Source organism: Terrapene carolina, unplaced genomic scaffold (assembly GCF_002925995.2).
Source record: "Terrapene carolina triunguis isolate 2854851 unplaced genomic scaffold, T_m_triunguis-2.0 Scaffold62, whole genome shotgun sequence".
NCBI classification, from domain to species: domain Eukaryota; kingdom Metazoa; phylum Chordata; order Testudines; family Emydidae; genus Terrapene; species Terrapene triunguis.
Window position 1 is genome coordinate 65,446,146 of NW_020664413.1, and position 22,054 is coordinate 65,468,199.

At 46.7% G+C, this 22,054-nt stretch overlaps 1 protein-coding gene across 1 annotated transcript in view; it reads right to left on the minus strand.

Moving 5' to 3' along the window:
• MREG (melanoregulin) overlaps nt 1-11,054 on the minus strand; it is a 38,417-nt gene extending 27,363 nt beyond the window's left edge. Inside the window, exons 1-2 of the mRNA XM_026647714.2 lie at nt 10,747-11,054; nt 430-586 (exon numbers count right to left, since the gene is read on the minus strand). Coding sequence (XP_026503499.1) covers nt 430-586; nt 10,747-10,835 — 246 coding nt within the window. The 5' untranslated portion in view covers nt 10,836-11,054. The remainder of the gene's footprint in view (nt 1-429; nt 587-10,746) is intronic.
• Between the last annotated feature and the right edge of the window lie 11,000 nt (nt 11,055-22,054).

Here is a 22,054-nt window from a genome sequence, read left to right on the forward strand (position 1 = left end):
AAATAAGTAGAATTCTCTTTCTCCAAAGTAATACTTACCATATGGTACACACAACCTCCAACCCAACCTAGATATACAAGCATCAGCAACTCTTTGATGTAGTCCTTTGGACACTTCCTTTCATTAAAGGAAGAGAAACATCGGCTCTGCCTCAACTACATTTAACATCAGCATATATAACCTCTCTTCTTTGATACTGCTACTCAGCTAAGCTACCATAGCAATAATGCTCCATACAGACCTCAATGGTAGCCAGAGAATGACCAGACCTACCATTTGGTTAAGTTTATCTCGAATATGACCAACCACCAGGATTTGTGATTACATCTGTTCTCGGCTGTTCAGCAGTTCGGGGCTGGTTTGTAATTGTGGCAACAAGGTTTATTCAAGGACTCTGTGTATCCGTGAACAACAGTCCTTTAGCCTTACCTCAGAATCTTTCTCCAGCTGGTTCCTGACAACAATCAGATTATACAATATCCTGTCATCATCGGCTTCAGTGTGGGATATGTCGTGAGGGGTGCTCCACAGGTTCTTCTCCTCGTCCCTCGCCAAGGTGGCTCCAAATGAGGCATAAGGGTTATTACTGAAAGGGGGAAAAAATATTGAGGTGCAGTTGTCAGTGACTGAGTTTGGAGAACTGCAGTCAAGTTCCATAGTCAGGTGTATTCAGTAAGTGGTGTCTGTAGGGCTCAGCTGATAACACTTTTACCCCGAAACAGAAAAGCAGGTGCGCCAGCCTGGCACTAGCACTTAATCTAGTACTCACGGCTCTCACTCTAGGCATTACTGGTGGTGTTGCTCTGTTAAAGGTGCTGTACTCTGAACGAGACAGGAAACCCATTCGTCTTAAGCATTCACGTGGCACTTCAATGCCAGCAGCCACTGATCCCAAGTAAACATTGTTCTGGTGCCCAGTCAGACCCTCTGAATGCTGACACTACAGCAATTGCACGTAGCTCCCTGGGGCAGGAGAGTTGAAGTGTTGGCTATTGCATATTTCAAGCCTCCAGCACGTTTGCAATGAGCATTGAATATTTAACGAAAGAAAAGAGGCAGAAATTAAGTCTGCTCTCTACCGGCTCCCAGAGCTTATGGCTTCCGTGAGCGTCACTAAGATTTCTCTGCTCACTCAGATCATTACAAAGCCCACGACATTAAGGGGATTATATGTATCGTTCTTAGTATGACCATCACATTTGTGTTTTATGTTGGCTGCCAGTTCCCATGTAACCACTCAATCCATGGCATGAACGTAAAGACTTCAGGGGCCTCTTAACCTGCCTTTGTTCTTTGACAGGCCGACGTCAGAGAGGCCACCTTCAGATAAGACACCAATATTTCAGGAGGCCGATAACCAGTGGCAGGTTTCACAACTATCGATCAGGAGAGGGAGTCTGGCCGTGGCAGCTGTTGCCACTTCCGCTGGTGATGCAGAAGGGGCTGGTAAATCCTGCAGCTGTCACTGGGAAAAGGAGCAAGGGTCTCAGGGGACAAAAGACCCCCTCTACTTAGTCCCTTGGCAGATTTGCAGAACAAGCCGAGGTAGCAGTCAGCAGCTCCCCCTCCCCCTTTGAGGGCTGGTGGTGGGTCCCCACCCTTTGTCGATTTCACCATGGGACTCTGTGTCACAGCACAGCCCAGGATCCAACCTGTCGTCTTCAAAGACGGGGCTCTGATCTCCTGCCCCACCCAGCTCCTGACTTCATCAAGGCAGGGACTGTAAATTTCTAAACTTGAGCTCTGAGTTAGCTACTTAAGAAATGCAATGGTAGGTTGGGACTATAGGGAGATTTAGTGGAACCCACCATTTACACACATCCAAACATCTATGTTTATGTCACGTTTCCCCTCATGCCACTGCCAAAACACAAGGAAATTCCAGAAGCCTGGCCTTCCATCCTTAACTCCGGTTGTCTCCAGGTATTGTAGCTCCTGCAGTCTACTTAAAAGCAAAAAGGCACAAGCGGAGGATAGTGTCATTTGAGCTTTTTTACCTTGTTGTGCCTGCTCTCGTCACACCTTTTACAGTGCATGCTTACTTATATTGCTTGCTTTCATCTAATGCTTGGTGTGGAGGATGGAGTGGCATCAATATTTTTCACACTAGCAAACAGCCAGAGTACTCTGCCTGTTAAATGCCAGGAAATTTCAGTCCCCAAATCAAACAAATTCCAGTTGTGCATACAAAAGATCATATATCTAGGCACATAGTGTAAGAAATTAACTTCTCACAAGTGTTATTCATGGCCTGCATGCTCCATACATATTATAGCAGTGGCTAAGGGCCAAATTACACCCTTCCCCCAGAAGGGCCTATCACAGGCAAGAGATACTCTGATAATTCCACAGGCCCAAACTCACAAAGTTCCCAAGGTACCCTGCCATCAGCAGGAAGTTTGCTTGCCCACAGCACAAGCAAGGGAGTCATTGTCTCAACCAGCAGACATCACAAGTCTTGAAGGGAAATGCCCCAAGGGATCACAGGGCCTTTAAGGAGAGCAGGGGGTATCTGCAGAGAGGCCTAGATCCTTCCCCGTCCCTCATGGCAGCACAGTTTGCTGAAGACCTGAGAGGCCTTGGCCTCATCACCTGTCTCCCGATAGGATTTGAAAGGGCAGAACAGGAAAGTGCCCAGCTTAATGCAGAAAGGGACATAATTAACTTAGGCTAGAAAAATCCCCAGCTTTCCAGAGATGGGGTGACACTATGGGGAATGCCCCCTCCCCCACAGGAGTCCATCCACATGCAGATTGCCTCAAGGGGATCCCATAGAGTTTGGGAGGGGGCAGGTTTGAAGAGGATGCCTCTCCTACCCCCCCCTTCCCAACAGAACCTGGGCCAGCAGAACAGAGTCTTCATTCCTCCGATGAGGGAAAGTCATTGGAATGCAATGGTACTTTATTCTGGCTAGGGACACAGTGTTACCTCTCAAAGCCTAGGTGAAGACACTAGATAAATACAAACCCTGGATAAGGCAGCAGAGCATATGCCTGCATATACCTGACCAGTAAGGACATTGGTACTCAGTAGCATTAGGGGAGGATGGATTTGTGTTTGGAGCATTAGCCTAGGACTGGGCTGCACTCCTGGCTCTGTCACAGACCTGCTCTATGATCCCGGGCAAGTCGTTTGGTCTCTGTGCCTCAGTTCCCTATCTGTAAAATGGGGATAACAACACTTCCTTTGGCTGGTCTATTTAGATTGCAAGCTCTTTGGGGCAGGGACTGTCTCTTTCTAGGTGATTGCTCAGTGGCTAGCACAGTGGGGGCCCCCATGTAGGTGGGGTCCCTTGGTGCCACAGTGATACAAAGAACTTTTTCTGTTTTGATTTACTGGCTGGCAATTGGACTGGTTAATTTACTTGTGTGCGCTGTCCAGCGAGGGTTGTGTAATCCTACTGGATGGTCGTTATGATGTTGTAACACTAATTCAGTTTTCTTAATCAAGGTGACTAGATCTTTTTTGTAGGTATTTTCAAATTACCCCTTAAATTTAAAGAAATAATAATATCAGTTGGGGATTCTGAAAGGAGAGGAGTAAATCTGCTCACTTCTTGTGAGGGACAAGCTGACTGGACCTAATATTTATACTCTTTAAAAAAATTTTATTCAGTACAGCCATTAACAACCTCTAGGCATTTTACCTGTGAATAAGGCCCCTTATAAAATATACTTATAGGAGCGCTAGCTTGTGAAGAATCATTTTTATACTTTACCATAAATATCCATACAGGAAGGTTATTTAGGCTTCTACTAGGCCAGGAAACTGTTTTCCCTTGCATTACCTGTTGCTTAATCTCTTGCAAAACTCTAATTAACGAACAAGCCAAGGAAAGAAACTTCAGAGGCAAGGATGGCACAACACCATTATTTCTAGTGCTGGCATGTGTTCAGTAAAGCCATTTCCAAATTAAATCTTTCTGGACTTCGCCACTTTATATCCCAAACACTTCATATAAGGTGCAACCCTGCTCCCATTAAGATTAATTGGAGTTTTGCTCTTAATTTCAACAGGACCAAGGTGTCATCAACAAAATCAGCATGCTTGCTACATTTTAATATGTTTTCAAGCTGCATTTCAATGATACACCCTGATTTGATCTTAAGCGTGAGCAAAGTTTTACTCACTGGGCTGATGTAAGATGAACAACTCAGGAAATTCTGCACGTTCATACTGCCCCATGCCACACAAAAAAAAAAAAAAAAAAAATCATCTTTTTGGACCATCTTCAGACAAGTATAAGATCTAAATCACGGTCACTTAAAGTTCAGTTAGTTGAGTCGAAACAAAGCCAGGTGTGAACCTCAAATATTTTGTTATTCATACGTTTATAGCAGCAATGCTTTTCTCCAGCCCGGGAAGTGCTCCACACAGCGTCACTGAAATGCAGCCACCTCTGGGGTGGAGGGCAGTAGCATCTCACCATGTAGCACACTACACAAGACTGTACAAGGAGGGATATTGTTGGGATGCTGGGGCAAATGCCTGCTAGAGCCAGGAGGGGTTGTTTTAAGTGTTCATGCAGGCCAGATAGGTTCTCAGCTTCTAAGGTATCATTACGAAGTCTCCCATAGGAAGAGATTCACGGCTGGAATAAAGCAGCCACAACCATATTGCCTTCAGTGGAATTGTTCCCGCTTATCGGCCCACAGCATTTAGTCCTCATTTTTGTCTCCTGTAGAAGAATACAGGACTGATCCCATCCTAGTGGGTTCGGAAACCTTGTTTTCCAAATGCTAAGACAATCCCAGACACTGGTCTTAAAAAAAAAAAAAAAAAATTTCATGCATTCTCCACTCCCGAAAGCACATGGGACACCACATAACTCGCAGAGACCCCAACGATGATTATTCCTATAGTGATGTATCTTCCTACGTGACATTTAGAAGGAAGAGATGGGGAAAAGCCAGCACTAGATCACCATCACCGCACCCTCCCAGGTACAGAAGCTGAGTTGAGAGCATTTGGCGCATTGCCCGGCCTGGCCTCTATCCAGCAATTGCTGAGTGTTACTGTTTCATAAACAGGTCACTGCTCCAAGGAGCTTTCAATATTTGAGACTGTATTAACTACACTAAGAGCGTCAATTCTCTCCGTTCAGCTGCCTCCTGAGAAGGCCCTCCTTCCAGAGAGCTCACCTTCAGAGCAAGACAGATTACCATGCGTTTCTTGTGTTTGATGGAAGAGGCTACCAAACTAATTGTTAATCACAGTCTGCCATTTACAAAGGTTACATTAAATGCTCAGCAGTTCATCTCGACTGAAAGCTTTCCCATGCTAGATTTCACTATTGTCTAGAGCAAGACCTGACTATATTGGGAAACAAGTCTCTCCCTCTCTAACACCAGTTGAGTAATAGGTTATTTTAATTTGGTTGGAACCCTTCAGCTGGGGCTTAGGGAAGTTTTAATGATTTTCATTCAAAACTCACTTGTCCGGGAATTAGAACTGCCAGAATAATCTTCTAAAACCCAGTTACAGGAGCTGAAACGCCAAACAATAAAAAGATGGCTGCAAGGTCCTCAGTTTAAACAAAAGTGCAACTCTTTCAAATAACGGCTACTGGGTTGTGGTGACACGAATAGCAAGGAGGGCCTCATGATACAAGGTGGCTGTCAGACGGACATTGCTTCTATAGGATTTCCTGTGAAAAGCCGGCATTAACTAACAGGATCATCACCGTAATGTGTTACTAAAGAAAGGTGTTCCATACAATCAGCTCACAGACTGAAGGCTCACAAGGCTTTGCAAGACAATGAAACAATAACTGGCTATTCCTCTCTCCATGCAGGGGCTTAACTCTCATTAAGTTAATGGGAATTTCCTGTAGCGGTGTGCACCAAGGTCAGGATTAAACATCTATCTGTGTTATTATTTAGGTAGCGTATTTAAAAGCAAGACCTCAGAACAGTTAAATCCTTATTGCTCCCCACCTTCATTTGTGATGTCCATGCCAGTGAAGTCCTGCACTTGCTCATTAAAAATAGAGGGGTTCTCCCCCTCTAGGGAGGTGGTCTCTGCATTAGGCCTGAGCAGACTGGTGCATAGGAGGACACGGATGTGTGGCAGGGGCAAGACTATTGAATTTGTTATCCTATGCAAAGGCCTGGAGAGCCAGAGTTAGTGACGTCAGTGGAAAGATTTTGCCCACATAGCTCCCTTTGACTCCAGGGGGCTTTGGATCAGGCTCTAATAGCCCAAGTGACGTTAGGAGGAGGGTAGGAAGGAGAGGGGCCGCAAGCAACTGCTACTCCAGTCACGAGGCTGCCACTCTGCACCCTGCTCCAGGGTGGGTCAAGGATTTCTGACCCTCCGCGCTTGCACAGTTCATCCACAGAGAGCCCGACTGCCTGGGCCTTCTGCAGCTGAAGTGCCTCGAGGTCACTTGGGTGCTGCTTTGACAGTCCTGGAGACTGAAGTGCCTCCTCTCCCTTCACAGCATAGTTTATATAAGCCTCTGAAATATGCCTGCAAAAACTGCATATGTTTACACTAGTCATGAGGTGTGACTGCTGCTCGAGTAGATGGAGTACCTGAGGGGCAATTCTGACCAACCTGCCCAGAGCCCTGGGTTCTGACTCACCGGCCCAGTGGTAAAGAGGGGTCCATGTGTGTGACATGGCACTAGAAACAGCATAACCCGGATCCTGCAGAGACTTACACACGACGCAGTCACAGCAGTCTCCGTGAGTTGTACCTTAAGTGCCCCAATCCTGAACAATTTTATTCAAACGCTGCACTTTGCATGGACTTCAAGGAGACTCTTCACAGCGCTCAAAGTCATGCATGTGCTTTGCAGGATCAAAGTCCTAATTTAGACGACCGAGGGAGAAATTGTTTTCGCCATTTTCAGACAAGAGCTGAAGCATTAAGTCATGCATGCGCCATTTACAAAAAAAAAGAAATTGAAGGTGCAATATACCTCTGATGCTTTTATAAAACTGAAAAGAAAATGTCGGTTTTTTTAAAATGAAATTTGGGGGGGGGGGAAATCACAGAGATTAGTATAGAGAGTGTGAAAATAAAGATCACCAAGGGAATGCTGTAGAATTCTTGTATCACATATTAATGCAAGGCCAGATTCTGCCAGCTTTATCCTGACTGGTATGTGTGAACAATCCCCTGGACATCAATGGTACAATGGGTGCACAAGATCACAGGCCTTACTGCACATGCTTAACTACATAGTGATCAGTCACACTGAAGTCAGTGGGACGACTCACAGTGCCTAAAAGTACAGGAGTAAATCTTGTGTAGGATTGAGGCCTTAAGGTTCTAGTGAACTAGAGAAGCGGACCCAGAGTATTTACAGGCAAGGGGTACAGCCATTAGCACCCAAATCTTAAGAAAGCAAGAATGGAGCCCCCTTTTGTTCAAAGTCTCTGTCTCTCCTACCTAGTGTAAGATTTTAAATAGAAATGGACACAAATACATAAAATGGATATTTCTAATGTGTTCATCACCATAGAATCTACCTTAGACACAGATGTAGATTCATTTCGTTAAATATATTGCATTAAAATATTTTAAGACCTAGCATATACCACGGTCTCCAGAAAGCTAGCCTTTACCACACAATGGTAACAGACACCACAGCTCATCCCCTAATCTACAGGAATTCGATATGCAGGAATTACAGGATCAGGCCTTTAGAATAGGGAGGTAATACCTGCATGGCGAGTGCTGACAGATGCTGTGTTTAGTGGTTACCACTATACAAACCACAACACAAGCTCTTCCAAGTGTATTACAAGCACCTCTCCTATTCTACACGTATTATGGAAAAAAAACACTGTAAATACATAGAGAAGAGCTGATTACTGCTCATGTCCATCAATATTGCCAGTTAAAATGTAACGGATTCATAGAACATGGCTGGAATGCATGTGTCAGTTGTTGGATGAACAAATACCATAACTGAATTAATCCACATGCTAAGAATGGTTTACTCCACTGACCAAACCTTTACAGTCTAAACCTATTGTTTAAGAGGTGTCGCTCCCTGACTTGATAAAAGCTGGATGTCAGTGTTAAAACTCAAACACCAAATGGTGCTCCTAGAGAAGCAGCATTTGGGTAGAGTTGACAAGAGCGGAGCAGGTTGTATTACTAATGCTTGAGGAAGCCACTAATAAAATGGATTGCATAACATGAATATTTAGAACATTTGACATGAAATACCAAGCTTTGAGTCAGTTTCAGGACATTTAATTTTAAAGATACTGTATTCATGAAAGATCATAATCCCCTCAGACAAAGCCTGAGTCCCGTTAAAAATTTTTTTTTTAGGAAGAATAGCCTTAGTGACTAGGGATAGGAATTTCAGAAGGAGACTAGCTCCTTTTATATGAAGTTTTACATAGTAGTTCTAGTTGCCGTTACTGCTTTTATTGAGACTAATAAACTCATGAGGTGCCCTCTTAATACTCTGGCTATTTAGACCATAAAAGCTGCCATACTGGGTCAGACCATGGTCCATCTTGTCCATTTTTGACAGTGGCCCTTACCAGAGCTTCAAGGGGAATGCACAGAACAGGACACTTATGGAGTGATCCACCCCAGTCTTCCACGCCTGGCTTCTGGCAATCAGAGGTTTAGGGTCACCTCGAGAATGGGGTTGTGTCCCTGACCAGGTTGGCTAATAGCCGCTGATGGACCTACCCTGCATGAACTTATCCAGTTCTATTTTTGGCCATCACAACATCCCCCAGCAACAAGTGCCACAGGTTACTTGTGTGAAAAACTACTTCCTCTTGTTCATATTAAACCTGCTGCCTATTAATTTCATCAAGTGACCCTTGCTTTTGTATTTTGTACCATTTTTGTGAAATGGTAAAAAACTTCTGTTCCACACCACACGTGACTTTATAGACCTCTATTATAACCCCCCTTGGTGGTCTCTCATCTAAGGCCTGGTCTACACTACGGGATTAATTCGGATTTAGCAGCGTTAATTCGAATTAACCCTTCACCCGTCCACACTACAGAGCCATTTAGTTCGAATTAAAGGGTGCTTTAAATCGATTTCTGTACTACACCTCGACGAGCGGAGTAGCGCCAAAATCGATTTTGTTAATTCGAATTAGGGTTAGTGTGGCCGCACACCACCGAATTAATGTGGTTAAAATAAATGGGGTAGTGTGGCCGCACACCACCGAATTAATGTGGTTAAAAACCGAATTAATGTGCTTAGTGTGGCCGCGCACAATCGAATTTATACAACCTGTTTCCCAAATTCGAATTATCTAAATTCGGATTAATCCCGTAGTGTAGACATACCCCAAGCTGAACAGGTTTAATCTTTTTAGACTCTCCCCATACAGAAACCGTTCCATACCCTTGATCATTTGTGTTGCCCTTCTCTGAACCTTTTCCAGTATATCCTTTTTGACATGGGGTGATCAAACTGGACACAGTATTCAAGGTGTGGGAACACCATGGATTTTTCCAGAACGTTAATGAATATATTGCACAGTACAAGTCCCAATACAGTTCTATCACGTCTCTTCATTCTGAAAACGGACCATTTATTCCTACCCTTCCCCCCACCCCCATCTTTTAACCAGTTATTGATCCATGACAGGACCTTCCCCCTGGTCCCTTGACTGCTTAGTTTCCTTAAGAGCCTTTGAGGAGGGGCCTTGTCAAAAGCTTTCTGAAAATCCAAGTACATTATATCAACTGGATCACCCTTATCCATATACTTCTTGACTCCCTCTGGGAATTCTAACAGAATTAAGTAATTCTACCTAATAGGGATCCTGTTAAAAGTAGGACACATACAGATACCTGCTTTTATTCCAGATTTCCAGTGGGAATGATTTTGCAGCATATTCTCTATAGTGTAGAACTTAAATTGACAATAAATGGACATCATACCTTCAAGCATCTGCATTCACTCATATTTCTAAGTACTCGATTAAGCAGTACTTATAAAATGAACTTGGTAATTCCCACTCACCACCATTAAAATTATATGATGTAAGAAAAATACTAAATCATATCATGTGCCAGTGGGCGGGGGAAGGTGATGCCAATGTCAGTTTGTAAACTGGTTTCAGAGCAGTAGCCGTATTAGTCTGCATCAGCAAAAACAACAAGGAGTCCTTGTGGCACCTTAGAGATTAACAAATGTATTTGGGCATAAACTTTCGTGGGCTAAAACCCACTTCATCAACCGTAGGGTTTGCGGAGTTAAGATTATCACCGTTACATGTTGTGGTGTTCCAGTCCCTACCCCATCCCCGGGACTACTAGAGCTAAACGCTACCAAACATTTTAATTCTGAAGAGTCATAAAAACTTCCTGCTCTTTCCAGTCGGTGATTCCTCCGCTTTACACACAAATCAGCCCCACAATCCTCGGGACTAAACCGGGTGGGTAGATTTTTTAAATCTTTGTCCTAGATCTCAGCCAAGTCTGTTCACTGCCATTGACTTAGTCAAACAGCCAAGAACCTAAACAAACCCCCCTTCCTCCGACCCTCCCTCTGCCTACCGAGCTCCTGCGGAGTCTGCTCCGCCGGAACAGCCGCCGATCTCCTCGGCGTGAGCCGCGGCAGGTGCCCGGGGAAGCCAGGGAGCGATCCCCGGCCGAGGAGAGAGGCGAGGCGGGGGAGCGGATCCGCCACTCCGGAGCCGGCTTTGGGCACGGAGCTCGGGCAGCGGGGGCAGCCCAAAGACTCGGGGCCGGGGCCCGGTTCCCGGGGGACCCCTCACCCCCCGGGGGGGGCGGCGCCCTTACCTGACCAGCGGCTCCTTCTCTGCCCGCGCAGCATCCCCCGGGCAGCGGCAGCAGCAGCACAGCGCGCCCAGCCAGTCCCGCAGCCCCATGGAGCCGCCGCTGCTCTGCCCCGCGGGACGCGACGCTAGGCGGCCTCCGGCCCCGCGCAGCCCCCGGGCGAGCGCCGCTCTGCGCAGGCTGGGCTAGCGCCTGGCCGCGCTACCATAGCAAGCGCGTCTGCCCGGCCCCGGGCTTCCCCTGCCCCGGGCCCGCTGCGCATGGGCCGGGGCCGCCGCCGCCTCCGCCCCCCGGGGAGCTCCAGCCGCTCGCCCGCAGGGCGGGGACGCGGGGTGGGAAAACCCAGCCGGCTCCTTGCATCACCTGCGCATCACGAGAGCGGGAACCCCCAGCCCCCCTTCCCCGGCGCCTGCCCGCCCGCCCCTTTATGTCCCCGCCCCGCAAGCCCAGCCAGCGCTCGCTGGGGAGTCAGCCCGCCGAGCGATACACGAGCCCAGCGGGAGGAGAGGAAACCCGCGAGGAGCCGGGGGAAATCAGTCCGCGCCGCTTAGCCTGGCACATGTGGGCAGTGACCCCCCCTCCCCAGTGTTGGCAGCATCCGCGGGCTGGGAAGGTGAGGCCGCCCCTATGCAGGACAACACTTAAGGATGCCCCTAGATTTAAGCACCTGAGGAGCCCCATGGAGAATGGACAAACTGCGGGTGAGAAGACAAGAAGCGGCAGAAAAGGTTTATAATGAAAAGAATCAAACCTCTGCATCGCTGTTCCCTGTTAACAGACAGGGTGCCGGGCAGCATGTTGGAGCACCCCAGCGCTGTATGTATAGGGTCGCTGAGCATGACAATATCTAGCTCTGCAAGGAGAGAGGCAGTGCCGAGGAAGATTTAAACTCAGGAGGCTCGGGTTGGATTCCTCATAAGTTAAGGGTCCGGTTTACACAACCCTCATTCACATTTGGGGAGCACTTTGGCCTGGATCCTCAAAGGAGTTTAGCTGCCCATCTCTCATTGAGGATCTGGGTCTTGCTCACTTGAGTAATCCCACTGAAGTGAATTGTGTTACTCATGTGAGTAAGAGTTCAATGTAGATAAGGATACGATAAGGGCCCTTAATTTATTTGCTTGAGTACAATGGGATAATACTGGATTACTTTACAGGGAAATGGGCTTATGATCCTTAATTCATGTTTGTGAAAATCACTTTGCTCTCTCAGCCTTTCTGCTAAAAGGCTCTGTACTAGATACAGAATTATCACTTCAGTATTAATTCATAGCAGCAGCATTATTATTTATATGTGTGTTACCATAGCCCCTAGACACCCTAGTCATGGATCAAGACCCCATCGTGCTAAGCACTGTACAAACACAGCAAAAAGATGGTCCCTGCGCTAAGGAGACTACAATCTAAGGGTAGAATTCCCAGCTCATGCAGACATTCATGAGCTAGCTCTGATCAAGGTAGGCTAGAAATAGCAGTGTGACCACCGTGGCATGGGTGGCGCCTCGGGCTGGCCGCCTGAGTACAATTCCATCCAACATCCTACGTATGTACTTGGGTGGTTAGCCCGAGCATCTGCCCATGCCGTGCTGGTCACACTGCTATCTTTAGCGCGCTGGGTCAAGCAGAGCTAGTGCGTGTATGTCTGCCTGAGCTGGGAGTCAGAACTATACAGCAGCTGGAGACGTAAGACGAGACAATAATTGGATAGAGGAAACCAGACGGGCGTACAAGAAAACACGGCGACGATGTTAGTCTGATAGGCAGTGGTCTCAGCGCACCCACACAGCTAACTGTTGTCAAGCATCACAGCAAAGGAGAGTTGTGAGGAGGGGTTGGCAGGAGGATAATGAGGTGGTGTAGTGGCCGTTCCCAGGGAGTGCCTCGTGTTGGGCAGTGTGGCGAGCGTACTTGTTTGACAATTGAACAAGTCGTCATCAGTGGAGCTGGCATCATTGGCCAATTGGAGGTGAGCAGGGACAGCTCAATAGCTAATGAGTTAACTAATGATTAACAGTTACCTTATTTTCTCTCTTCCTTTCTGAGGTGAGCTGTGTTGTGTGCCATTCATTGTTGTAAAACTGGACCTGTGTGCGTGGAGGAATTACACTGACGTGTGAAAATATTTACGGAGAAGTCCTGGCCCCATTTAAGTCAATTGAAGCTTTGTTGTTGATTTCAGTGGGGCCAGGATTTCACTCTTAAACTGGAAGGGAGGAGCGTCAACCTGAAAGAGCAACCCATGTCTGGATTTGGAATGCAGGTGACGTGCCACCCAAGTTACGGAAGTGCTGCTGTGCTGAGTGTATGGCATCAAACTGAAAGACAATTGTTTTGCTGTGGACCTAATTATGCGGCTCTTACTTCAGTTTAGTAGAACCTTCTCTCCCCAGGCTTGTCTGAGCACAGCGACCAGCCGGCATCCTCCTCTGCTTTGGCTTTTGGAGAGGAGAGGGGGGAGCAGCTGCAGAACAGTGCCACTCCTTGATTCTGGTTTCTTCCTTTGCAACCATGGCTGTGGACCTTTGACTGCTGAGTCTAAGCACTAAAGGCCTGATCTAAAGCCCATTGAAAGCAATGGAGGGCTTTTCATTGTCTTCAGTGGGCTTTGGGTTAGGCCCTAAATGATCGGTCACTTACTCTTATTTTCTTCCTTTCTTACCACGGATATGCTCTTCACGAGTCAGCATGGTAGAGAGAAGGCTTGTAAACAAGTGAATTAAGTTGATCTTTGGCTCTTAATTTAATTGACAAAGCTCATTGTGGAGCAGCTTGATTGTATCTCAGAGCATATCCTCAAATGTCAGACCTAAAAAACCCAAAAGCAATTGAACTAAGTGCAGTTGGCTGTATGCGGCATGAACACTCATTTAGCTTTAGTACTATATCTGCCTGATACTATTTAAGTTTTGCTTATGCGAGCAGATATCATATCTAATATATTTTTCAGACACTACGTGAGCACAATGAAAAGGGGAGGAAAAAGAGGATTTGCCACTAATTTATTTATTATTATTATTCTAGGATTTGTTAGTTCATAACCACCACTTAAAATGTGGTATGGTAAATTTAATGCTGGAGAAAGGTTTACAATCCAGGAAACTGAAGCTGTCCATTCAGAAGAGGTGCCACATAGGTTGTAGCAATGCAAGATTTTCCCCAGTGCTCCTCTAATGTGCCCCAAACTGGACCTGGTAGGACAACCTCTAGGGATAGGAGAGTAGCTCCACATCCATATCCATCCTGTTCTCAGCCTCAGTGCTGAGTGCCATTAAGGCTGCCGGCTAGTGCAATATTTATTCATAGATTTTAAGGCCAGAAGGGACCATTATTACCATCTAGTCTGATCTGCATGACACAGGCCATATATTGGATTTTGTGGTACGGACACCTGAGCACAGAGAGCTGCACTGAGTACACCAAGTCATTTGACACAGGCCACCCAAAAGCCATCCTACATTGGTCACTCCCTGTGCTGGATTTGAACTATCTATACTACATATATGGCCTTATTACTGTAGTATCTGAGCACCTCCCAGTCATGAGGATAAATATGTTAACAACAACCCTGTAAGGTAGGGCAGCGCTATTATCCCCATTGTACAGGTGGGGAACCCAGGCACAGAGAGGCTAAGTGACTTGCCCAAGGTTACCCAAGAAGTCTGTGGCAGAGCAGGGAGTTGACTCCAGGTATCTTGAGTCCTAAGTTAGTGCCCTAAACATTGGACCACCCCTCCTCTCTGCTGCCCTAGCACTGAAAAACTATATTTCCCATGATCAGTCACTACAGGTTTGATCTCCTCCATTTGGGCTCAAATTTGCACTGGCCTTTTTTCTACCCATATCACCCTGCAAACTCATGTCTAATATACTGCCTATTATCATCAGGAGTTGCTTTCTATGCATCCCTCTCCAAATGAGTATATGTGCTTTGGATTATTTTCCCCCAGGATATATTCGGTTGTTGATCAGTTTGAGTCAGTATTTTAATGAACAACAAACCTAGTTCCTGTCATATACAGGGGTATAATCAATAAATCATGCTGATTATAGTTATTTTACATGTCAAGTCATATCTCTACATGTCACTGTCCAGATCGTTGCAGAGTGTTTGTGTGGGTTTTTTTAACTCTTCAGTGCCAATTCATGACTCATAGTAATGACAAGATAATCAAATGATAGAATCATAGGCATTTCTATCTGTTAGAGAATCATAAAAAATTCTGTCAGTTTCCACCAAAAGAAAGAGATGAAAGGAAGGAATCATCAGAAAACACCGCTGCTAAACATTGCTTTCGTGCATCTAAAGAAATTCAGATGTAACAGCTCGCTGGAATTTGATGCACCCGTATTAATACTCAGTTATGATATAATTCACGGATCTCAGCCTGATTTACAAAGGGAGCTGTGTACCTCTAGCCTCGTTTTACAGATGGGGAAACATGTTCAGAAGCTTTCCCAAGATCACACAGCAAGTCAATGGCAGAGCCCAAGTCTTCTGACTCTCAGTCTGGGGCCCTATCCATTGGACCATGCTACAGCAAGGTTGCTAGCTTACATGCCAGGGAGCAGGGTGAAGAGCAGGGGGAAGGCTTAGGTTCGATGCTCAGTTGAGTTGGTGGTGTTACATCCAGAGTGAGATGTCAGGGAGATTATCAGAGACATACGACTGAACTGTGTAACGATGGAGATGCAGACTTGTGAACTGTCCACAGAGAAGTCATAGTTAAAGCTGTGGGAGCAGATGAGGTATGAAGTGTAAAGGGTGCAGAGGACCGGCTCAGGAACAGAAGTTTTAGGGATTCCTGCAGGGAGTGGGAGAGCAGTGGAGAAAGAGTCCCCAAAGGAGGCAATGGAGAAATAGTGGAAGAAGAAGGAGGTGAATCAGAAGAATCAGGGCTGGCTCTAGGTTTTTTGCCGCCCCAAGCAAAAAAATTTGTGGCTGCCCTCCCACCCCAGCCCTCGGCTCTCCTTCCCCCACCAGTACCCTCCCCCACCCGCACCCCCTGCCGCCCCAGCCCTGGGCTCCCCCCCGAAAACGTGACCGCCTCGTTCACCACAGCAAGCCCCGTTTTCACTTTCAGTGGAGATCAAACCGTTTCTCCTATTTTTATTTCACTTTAGTATAAATTCCCCCCCCCTGTCACCCCATCTTTAGTGCTCCAAATGCACATGGAAGGCATAAGGACTAACCCTCAAACCTTGTACCCGGAAAGGGATGGGGATCTAGTAAAGAGGGTTCAGGCAGAGGAGCGGGTGTGGGGGTGCTTGGGGGCTCTACACTGGCAGAGAAGCGGGGTGTGATGTACTCGCGAAGGAGGGTGGAGGAGGAGAGGGGGTATCAGGAGGCTGCGGGAGGTGTAGGGGAAGGGGGAGGTGCAAGAGTGTACAAGGGGGGAGGTGCGGGTGAAGGGAGAGTACAAGGGGAAGGGGTGCAGCGAAGGAGCGATGGGGGGAGGTACAAGTGAAGAGGCTGCGAGCGGCAGGCGCTGACAGCTGCTTCCCCAGCCCCGTGCAGGCAAAGCCGAGAGGACGGACACTGACCCCCAGGTGCCTGAGCTGCGGGGGTCCCCTGGCGGGGCAGTATCCCCTGCTGCCCCGCTCGGAGCCAGGCTCTGCCTCTCCCCGCCCCTGGCACTGTGGGGGCCCGGGACAAGAGCTCAGGGCTGAGGTGGGGGAGGTGCGTAGCGGGCTGGGTCCGGGGGCAGCTCCCTGGCAGCTCGGGCTGCCCAGCCACTGGCCCCATCAGCGCGCGAGCCGGGATCCGCGCCCCCTGCCCAGCCCGGCGGTGCCCTGCCCAGCCCACTCGGGCGGGGAAACGCCGCGCCGCCCTGGGGAGACTCAGAGCAACAGCGGTGGTGGCAGCAGGACCCCTCCTCCCTCCCTGTATCCTGGGCCTCACTTCCCTTCCTTCCCAGCTCCTCACACACTCCGGGAGCCCCTCTTGCCACCGCAGCCTGGGCTTGGCTCCAGGGAACGATGCTCTGGCTCTCCAGCGGCAGGGCTTTGGCCAGGGCCAGCTCCCAGCTTTTTGCCGTCCCAAGCAAAAAAAAAGGGGGGGGGGCAGAGTGCCACCCGTTGGAAAGTGCCGCCCCAAGCACATGCTTGGAGCGCTGGTGCCTAGAGCCGGCCCTGAGAAGAATACACCGTCTTGGAAGTCTTAGGAAAGAGAGAGTCTAGAAGGAGGGGTGATACTGTCTCACAGGCAGCAGACAGGCCCTGCAGAAGGTGAGAATGGAAAACAGGCCCTTCAGTTCAGCTAGACATGGAGACAAATGCAAAGTGCTCCACTTAGGAAGAAAAATCAGTTTCACACATACAGAATAGGAAGAGACTGTCTAGGAAGGAGTACGGCAGAAAGGGATCTAGGGGTTATAGTGGACCACAAGCTAAATATGAGTCAACAGTGTGATGCTGTTGCAAAAAAAGCAAACATGATTCTGGGATGTATTAACAGGTGTGTTGTGAGCAAGACACAAGAAGTCATTCTTCCGCTCTACTCTGCTCTGGTTAGGCCTCAGCTGGAGTATTGTGTCCAGTTCTGGGCACCGCATTTCAAGAAAGATGTGGAGAAATTGGAAAGGGTCCAGAGAAGAGCAACAAGAATGATTAAAGGTCTTGAGAACATGACCTATGAAGGAAGGCTGAAAGAATTGGGTTTGTTTAGTTTGGAAAAGAGAAGACTGAGAGGGGACATGATAGCAGTTTTCAGGTATCTAAAAGGGTGTCATAAGGAGGAGGGAGAAAACTTGTTCACCTTAGCCTCTAAGGATAGAACAAGAAGCAATGGGCTTAAACTGCAGCAAGGGAGGTCTAGGTTGAACATTAGGAAAAAGTTCCTAACTGTCAGGGTGGTTAAACACTGGAATAAATTGCCTAGGGAGGTTGTGGAATCTCCATCTCTGGAGATATTTAAGAGTAGGTTAGATAAATGTCTATCAGGGATGGTCTAGACAGTATTTGGTCCTGCCATGCGGGCAGGGGACTGGACTCGATGACCTCTCGAGGTCCCTTCCAGTCCTAGAATCTATGAATAACACTATGAAAGACAGGGCCTAAATGAGGGAGGCTAGTCTCTGAATCCAGGGTATCATCTGAATAAACCTAAGCAAGAAGATCGGAGCCGGCTCGGATTTCTAAATACAGTATAAATGTTTATGGTAAGCAGATGAAAATATGGCTGTTAAGCTATGGATGGGCTGTGAGTCACCGTGAAGTGCTTTGCAGTGTCTGAGCTCTTCACTTGCTTCACAGACCCAGTTCTGTCTCCGCGCTGCCGAGACAGGAATTATGGACAGGGATTCTTGTTATGCAAACTCAAGTGACAAGACTGCAAACAGTGCCGCACATAAGAGAAACTTCAAAGATCACACGTTTCCAAGGTAACGTCCATAGACTGCATATTCTGTGCATACAGCATAAGAAACAGCCAGTCCTATTCACTCTTCTTTGCAGTGTAAGGGGCAGGTTCTGATACCCCAACTCATGTTAAACAGGATGTTGTGCCACAAATAATCCTACTGAAGTTACTGGACTACTGAGTATGGTGCTACCCAACATGAATTAGGGTAACGACAGCTCAGCCCATCTCAACTATCTGCTCTTTTCCCCAGAAAAGACACTTATTATTATCATCTCCAATACCACCTAAAAGACTGTTAAACAAGGGGGTTTTTTTCCTTCTAAAGGGAACAAGGGATGTTGTTACAATGAAAGCTTTACTTAATAGTTTATACTTCAGATACTGTAGCTGTTTATCTTTCTTTTCTGTATATTTAATTAAAGGTTAAAAAGGATTTTTAATGGAGTTTGCCTTGGTACTAAGCAAGCTGAGCTCTCTGTCTACCCAACCCCAAATTTTGTTTAAAACTGTTTAATGTTTTAAAGTTTCACAGTCATGTTAACAATTTTGACTCTTTGGGCCCATGTATTCCATCTAAATTAATACAACAGGTATCAGAATCTGGCCCATTGGGATCAATAAGGGATATGCACGCAATGAAATATCTTCTGCATCAGAGTTGGAGTGTGAGTGGCAGGAATCAGCTAACCACTAGAGAAGTACTAGATTGACAGACTAGGAAGGCAAATGTGAGTATTTGTACTGGAAGCATAATTCGAGGAGACACGTCCATCCCATGAGGGAAACGAGGCAGTAACATGTGATCTAGGTGTCCAGTTTTGGGCATCAAATAGTCACAATGAATTGCAAAAATTATTCAGCGGATAACTTCAAATATCAAATGAAAATTGTAAGCAGCTCGCGACACATTCATAAACAGATAAAGAGACTAAATGTGTTAGGTAACAGAAAGGAGGGTTACTCTTGTGGGTTAAAGCAGAGGTCTGGAACTTGGGAGATTTAGGCTCAATTTCTGGTTCTGTAACAGACCTCATGGATCATCGAGTGTGACCACCTCCATTACAAAGGCCATAGAACTTCTCTGAATTAATTCCTGTTTGAACTAGAGCATATTCTTTAAAAAAACTTCCAATCTTCATTTTAAAATGACCAGTGATGGCAAATCCTCCACCACCACCCCTGGTAAGTTCTAATGGTTAATTACCCTCATTGCTAAATATTGGCACTTCATTTCCATCTGAATTTGTCTAGCTTCAATTTCCAGCCATTCAATCTTGTTATATCTTTGCTAGATTGAAGGCCCCGTTATTAAACATTTGTTCCCATTATAGGTACTTAGACTGTGATCAACCACCTGTTTAGATCTGCTCTTTGTGAAGCTAAACCAGATGAGTTCTTGGAGCCTATCACTATCAGGCATGTTTTCCAATTCTTTAATCATTCTTCTGGCTCTTCTCTGAACCCTCTCCAGTTGATCAGCATCCTTTTTGAATTGTGAACCCCAGAACTGGACACCGTACTCCACCAGTGCCAACTACAGAGGTAATATGACCTCCCATTTTGGGGCAGGGACTGTTTCTTACCTAGTGTTTGTACAGCACCTAGTACAGAGGCTTTTATCTCAGGTTTGGCTCCTAGGTGCTACTGTAATATACAGAATGAACAATCACTTGCAGTGAATAATTGGAGGCAGTATGGTCCAACAGACACGACACTGGACCAGGACTTGAGACACCGTGGTTCTGTTCATGGCCACTGACCTGCTGTGTGGCCACGGGCAAGTCTCATGGCTTGTCTGTGCCTCTGATTCCCCCAACACACACACCAGTTGTGTGTTGTGTATTTAGATTATGGACTCATTGGGGCAGGGCCTGTCTCTTAGTATGTGTGTGTATACCCAGCCTTGACAGTTCAGACATCTGGGCACTATTGTAATACAAATAATAACAATTGAATGGGCTCTAGCGAACAGAAAGATCCTTGATTTGTTGATTCGTTTCTCTGCCAAGGAGACTTTCCACCATTGCAGAAGTCTTTAACAGTGCTCAGGAACCTGGGGAATATATTCTCTATTAATTTAAACCCTTTAGACGGAAACTGAACTATATAAAAATACCCAACTAAAATGAGATGTTTCAAATTCCTTTGCTTTCTCATGCTAATAAATCTTCCTAGGTGTTTGTTTTTTTCCCTGTTCAAGAACAAAAGAAAAAGGTAGCGGTCTCAGAAGAACCACGTATAAGCCATAGTGGGATCATAAAAGCAAATAATAAAGATATGCTGTAAATGACCCACAGGCTGCTTCTGCCCATCTGCAAATGATGCATGAGGTGAACAAACTTTTACCATTTCCTCCTTTTTATTGCTCGCTACATGGCCTCATCACTTTGCAGTGTAAATAATTTTGATGGCTCATCTTTCAGGAAGAGCGCAGACCAGAGACACTTGTAATACTTTTACTGATTCAAGAGACCTTTTCCCAGTTGGGGGCTGTGTTTATACCCTCTTCATTCCCCCCCATATCACTGAAGTATAAATGTGTCTCCTCTAACCTTTGGTGGCCGCGGATAGGAAGGGCCCAGTCATCAGTGTCACCCTTGAACCAATGTTTCCTGTGCTGATGCACTAGAGCCGACTCTAAAGGCCAGTGAAGTCAGTGGTAAGACTCCCACTGACTTTGGATCAGGTCCTTACTTTTCCCACCAAACCAAGCAGTAAATTGATTAACTAATTGTGTGGCTCAAGCTGCCAGACTAGTTCTCAAAGTCTGGAGGCAGTGAACAGCAGAGGGATGCAGCTGGTAACCTCCGCGTTGGCTCTTGAAGCATCTGGAAAGCAGGGATTGTGATTCATGCTGTAGGAAGATGGATATTTTATAGTAACTGCCCTCTGGAAGATTCTTGCAGCAAGCCTCACATTTTCTCTTGTAGCAGTGTGCTGCCTGTTTCTTTCAGTGTGGTGCAGTGAGAGCAGAGTCAGATACCTCCTTATGCCAAGCCACTAACCCTTTTGCAACCTCTTTCGTTAAAATGCAACGTGCTCTAGCAAATCTTCCATGTGCACTGAATAATTGACCTGAGTGAAAGAGCAAATTTTAATTGTGAGGCACAAATTTAATACTAATGAAAGGAAATACTCCCCTCCCCCCCACCCACGAAATACAATTAGAACGGCCATACTGGGTCAGACCAAAGGTCCATCTAGCCCAGTATCCTGTCTTCCGATGGTGGCCAATGCCAGGTGCCCCAGAGGGAATGAACAGAACAGGTAATCATCAAGTGATACGTCCCCTGTCACCCATTCTCAGCTTCTGGCAAACAGGGACACCATCCCTGACCATCCTGGCTAATAGGATAGGATAGGAGGATTCATCAGTGGCTATCTTCCATGAATTTATCTAGTTCTGGTCAATGTTTATACAGCCTTGCTAAAGGCTTTTAGGAGGAATGGGGGTGAAATTTATAACTAAGGCTAACTCTTGTTGGAGGAAATAAGTGGAAACGTTCTGGTGCTGTGCATTTTGAAACAATCAATAGGAAACCTGGGATGCCACATTTATACCGGCTGATAGCCGTTCTTGATAGACCATGCAAAGCACAGCCTTGAAGAATCATGCACCGATGCACAAATAGGCAGTGACATATGCAGTAGCGTTACTAAAATGTGAACTAAGCTTTTAGGAACATGCCCTGGAGTAAAAAATCAAACATCTCAGAGAAGATTATATAAATATAGGAATTTAGAATAGGCGCAGTATATCAGATCACTTAGCCCAGTATCCTGTGTCCAGCTGTGGGGATTAGAGGCAGGGGCGGCTCCAGGCACCAGCGCAGCAAGCACGTGCCTGGGGCGGCAAGCCGCGGGGGGCGGCCCGCTGGTTGCTCTGAGGGCAGCCGTCAGGCTGCCTTCAGCGGCACGCCTGCGGGAGGTCCGCGGTCCCGCGGCTTTGGC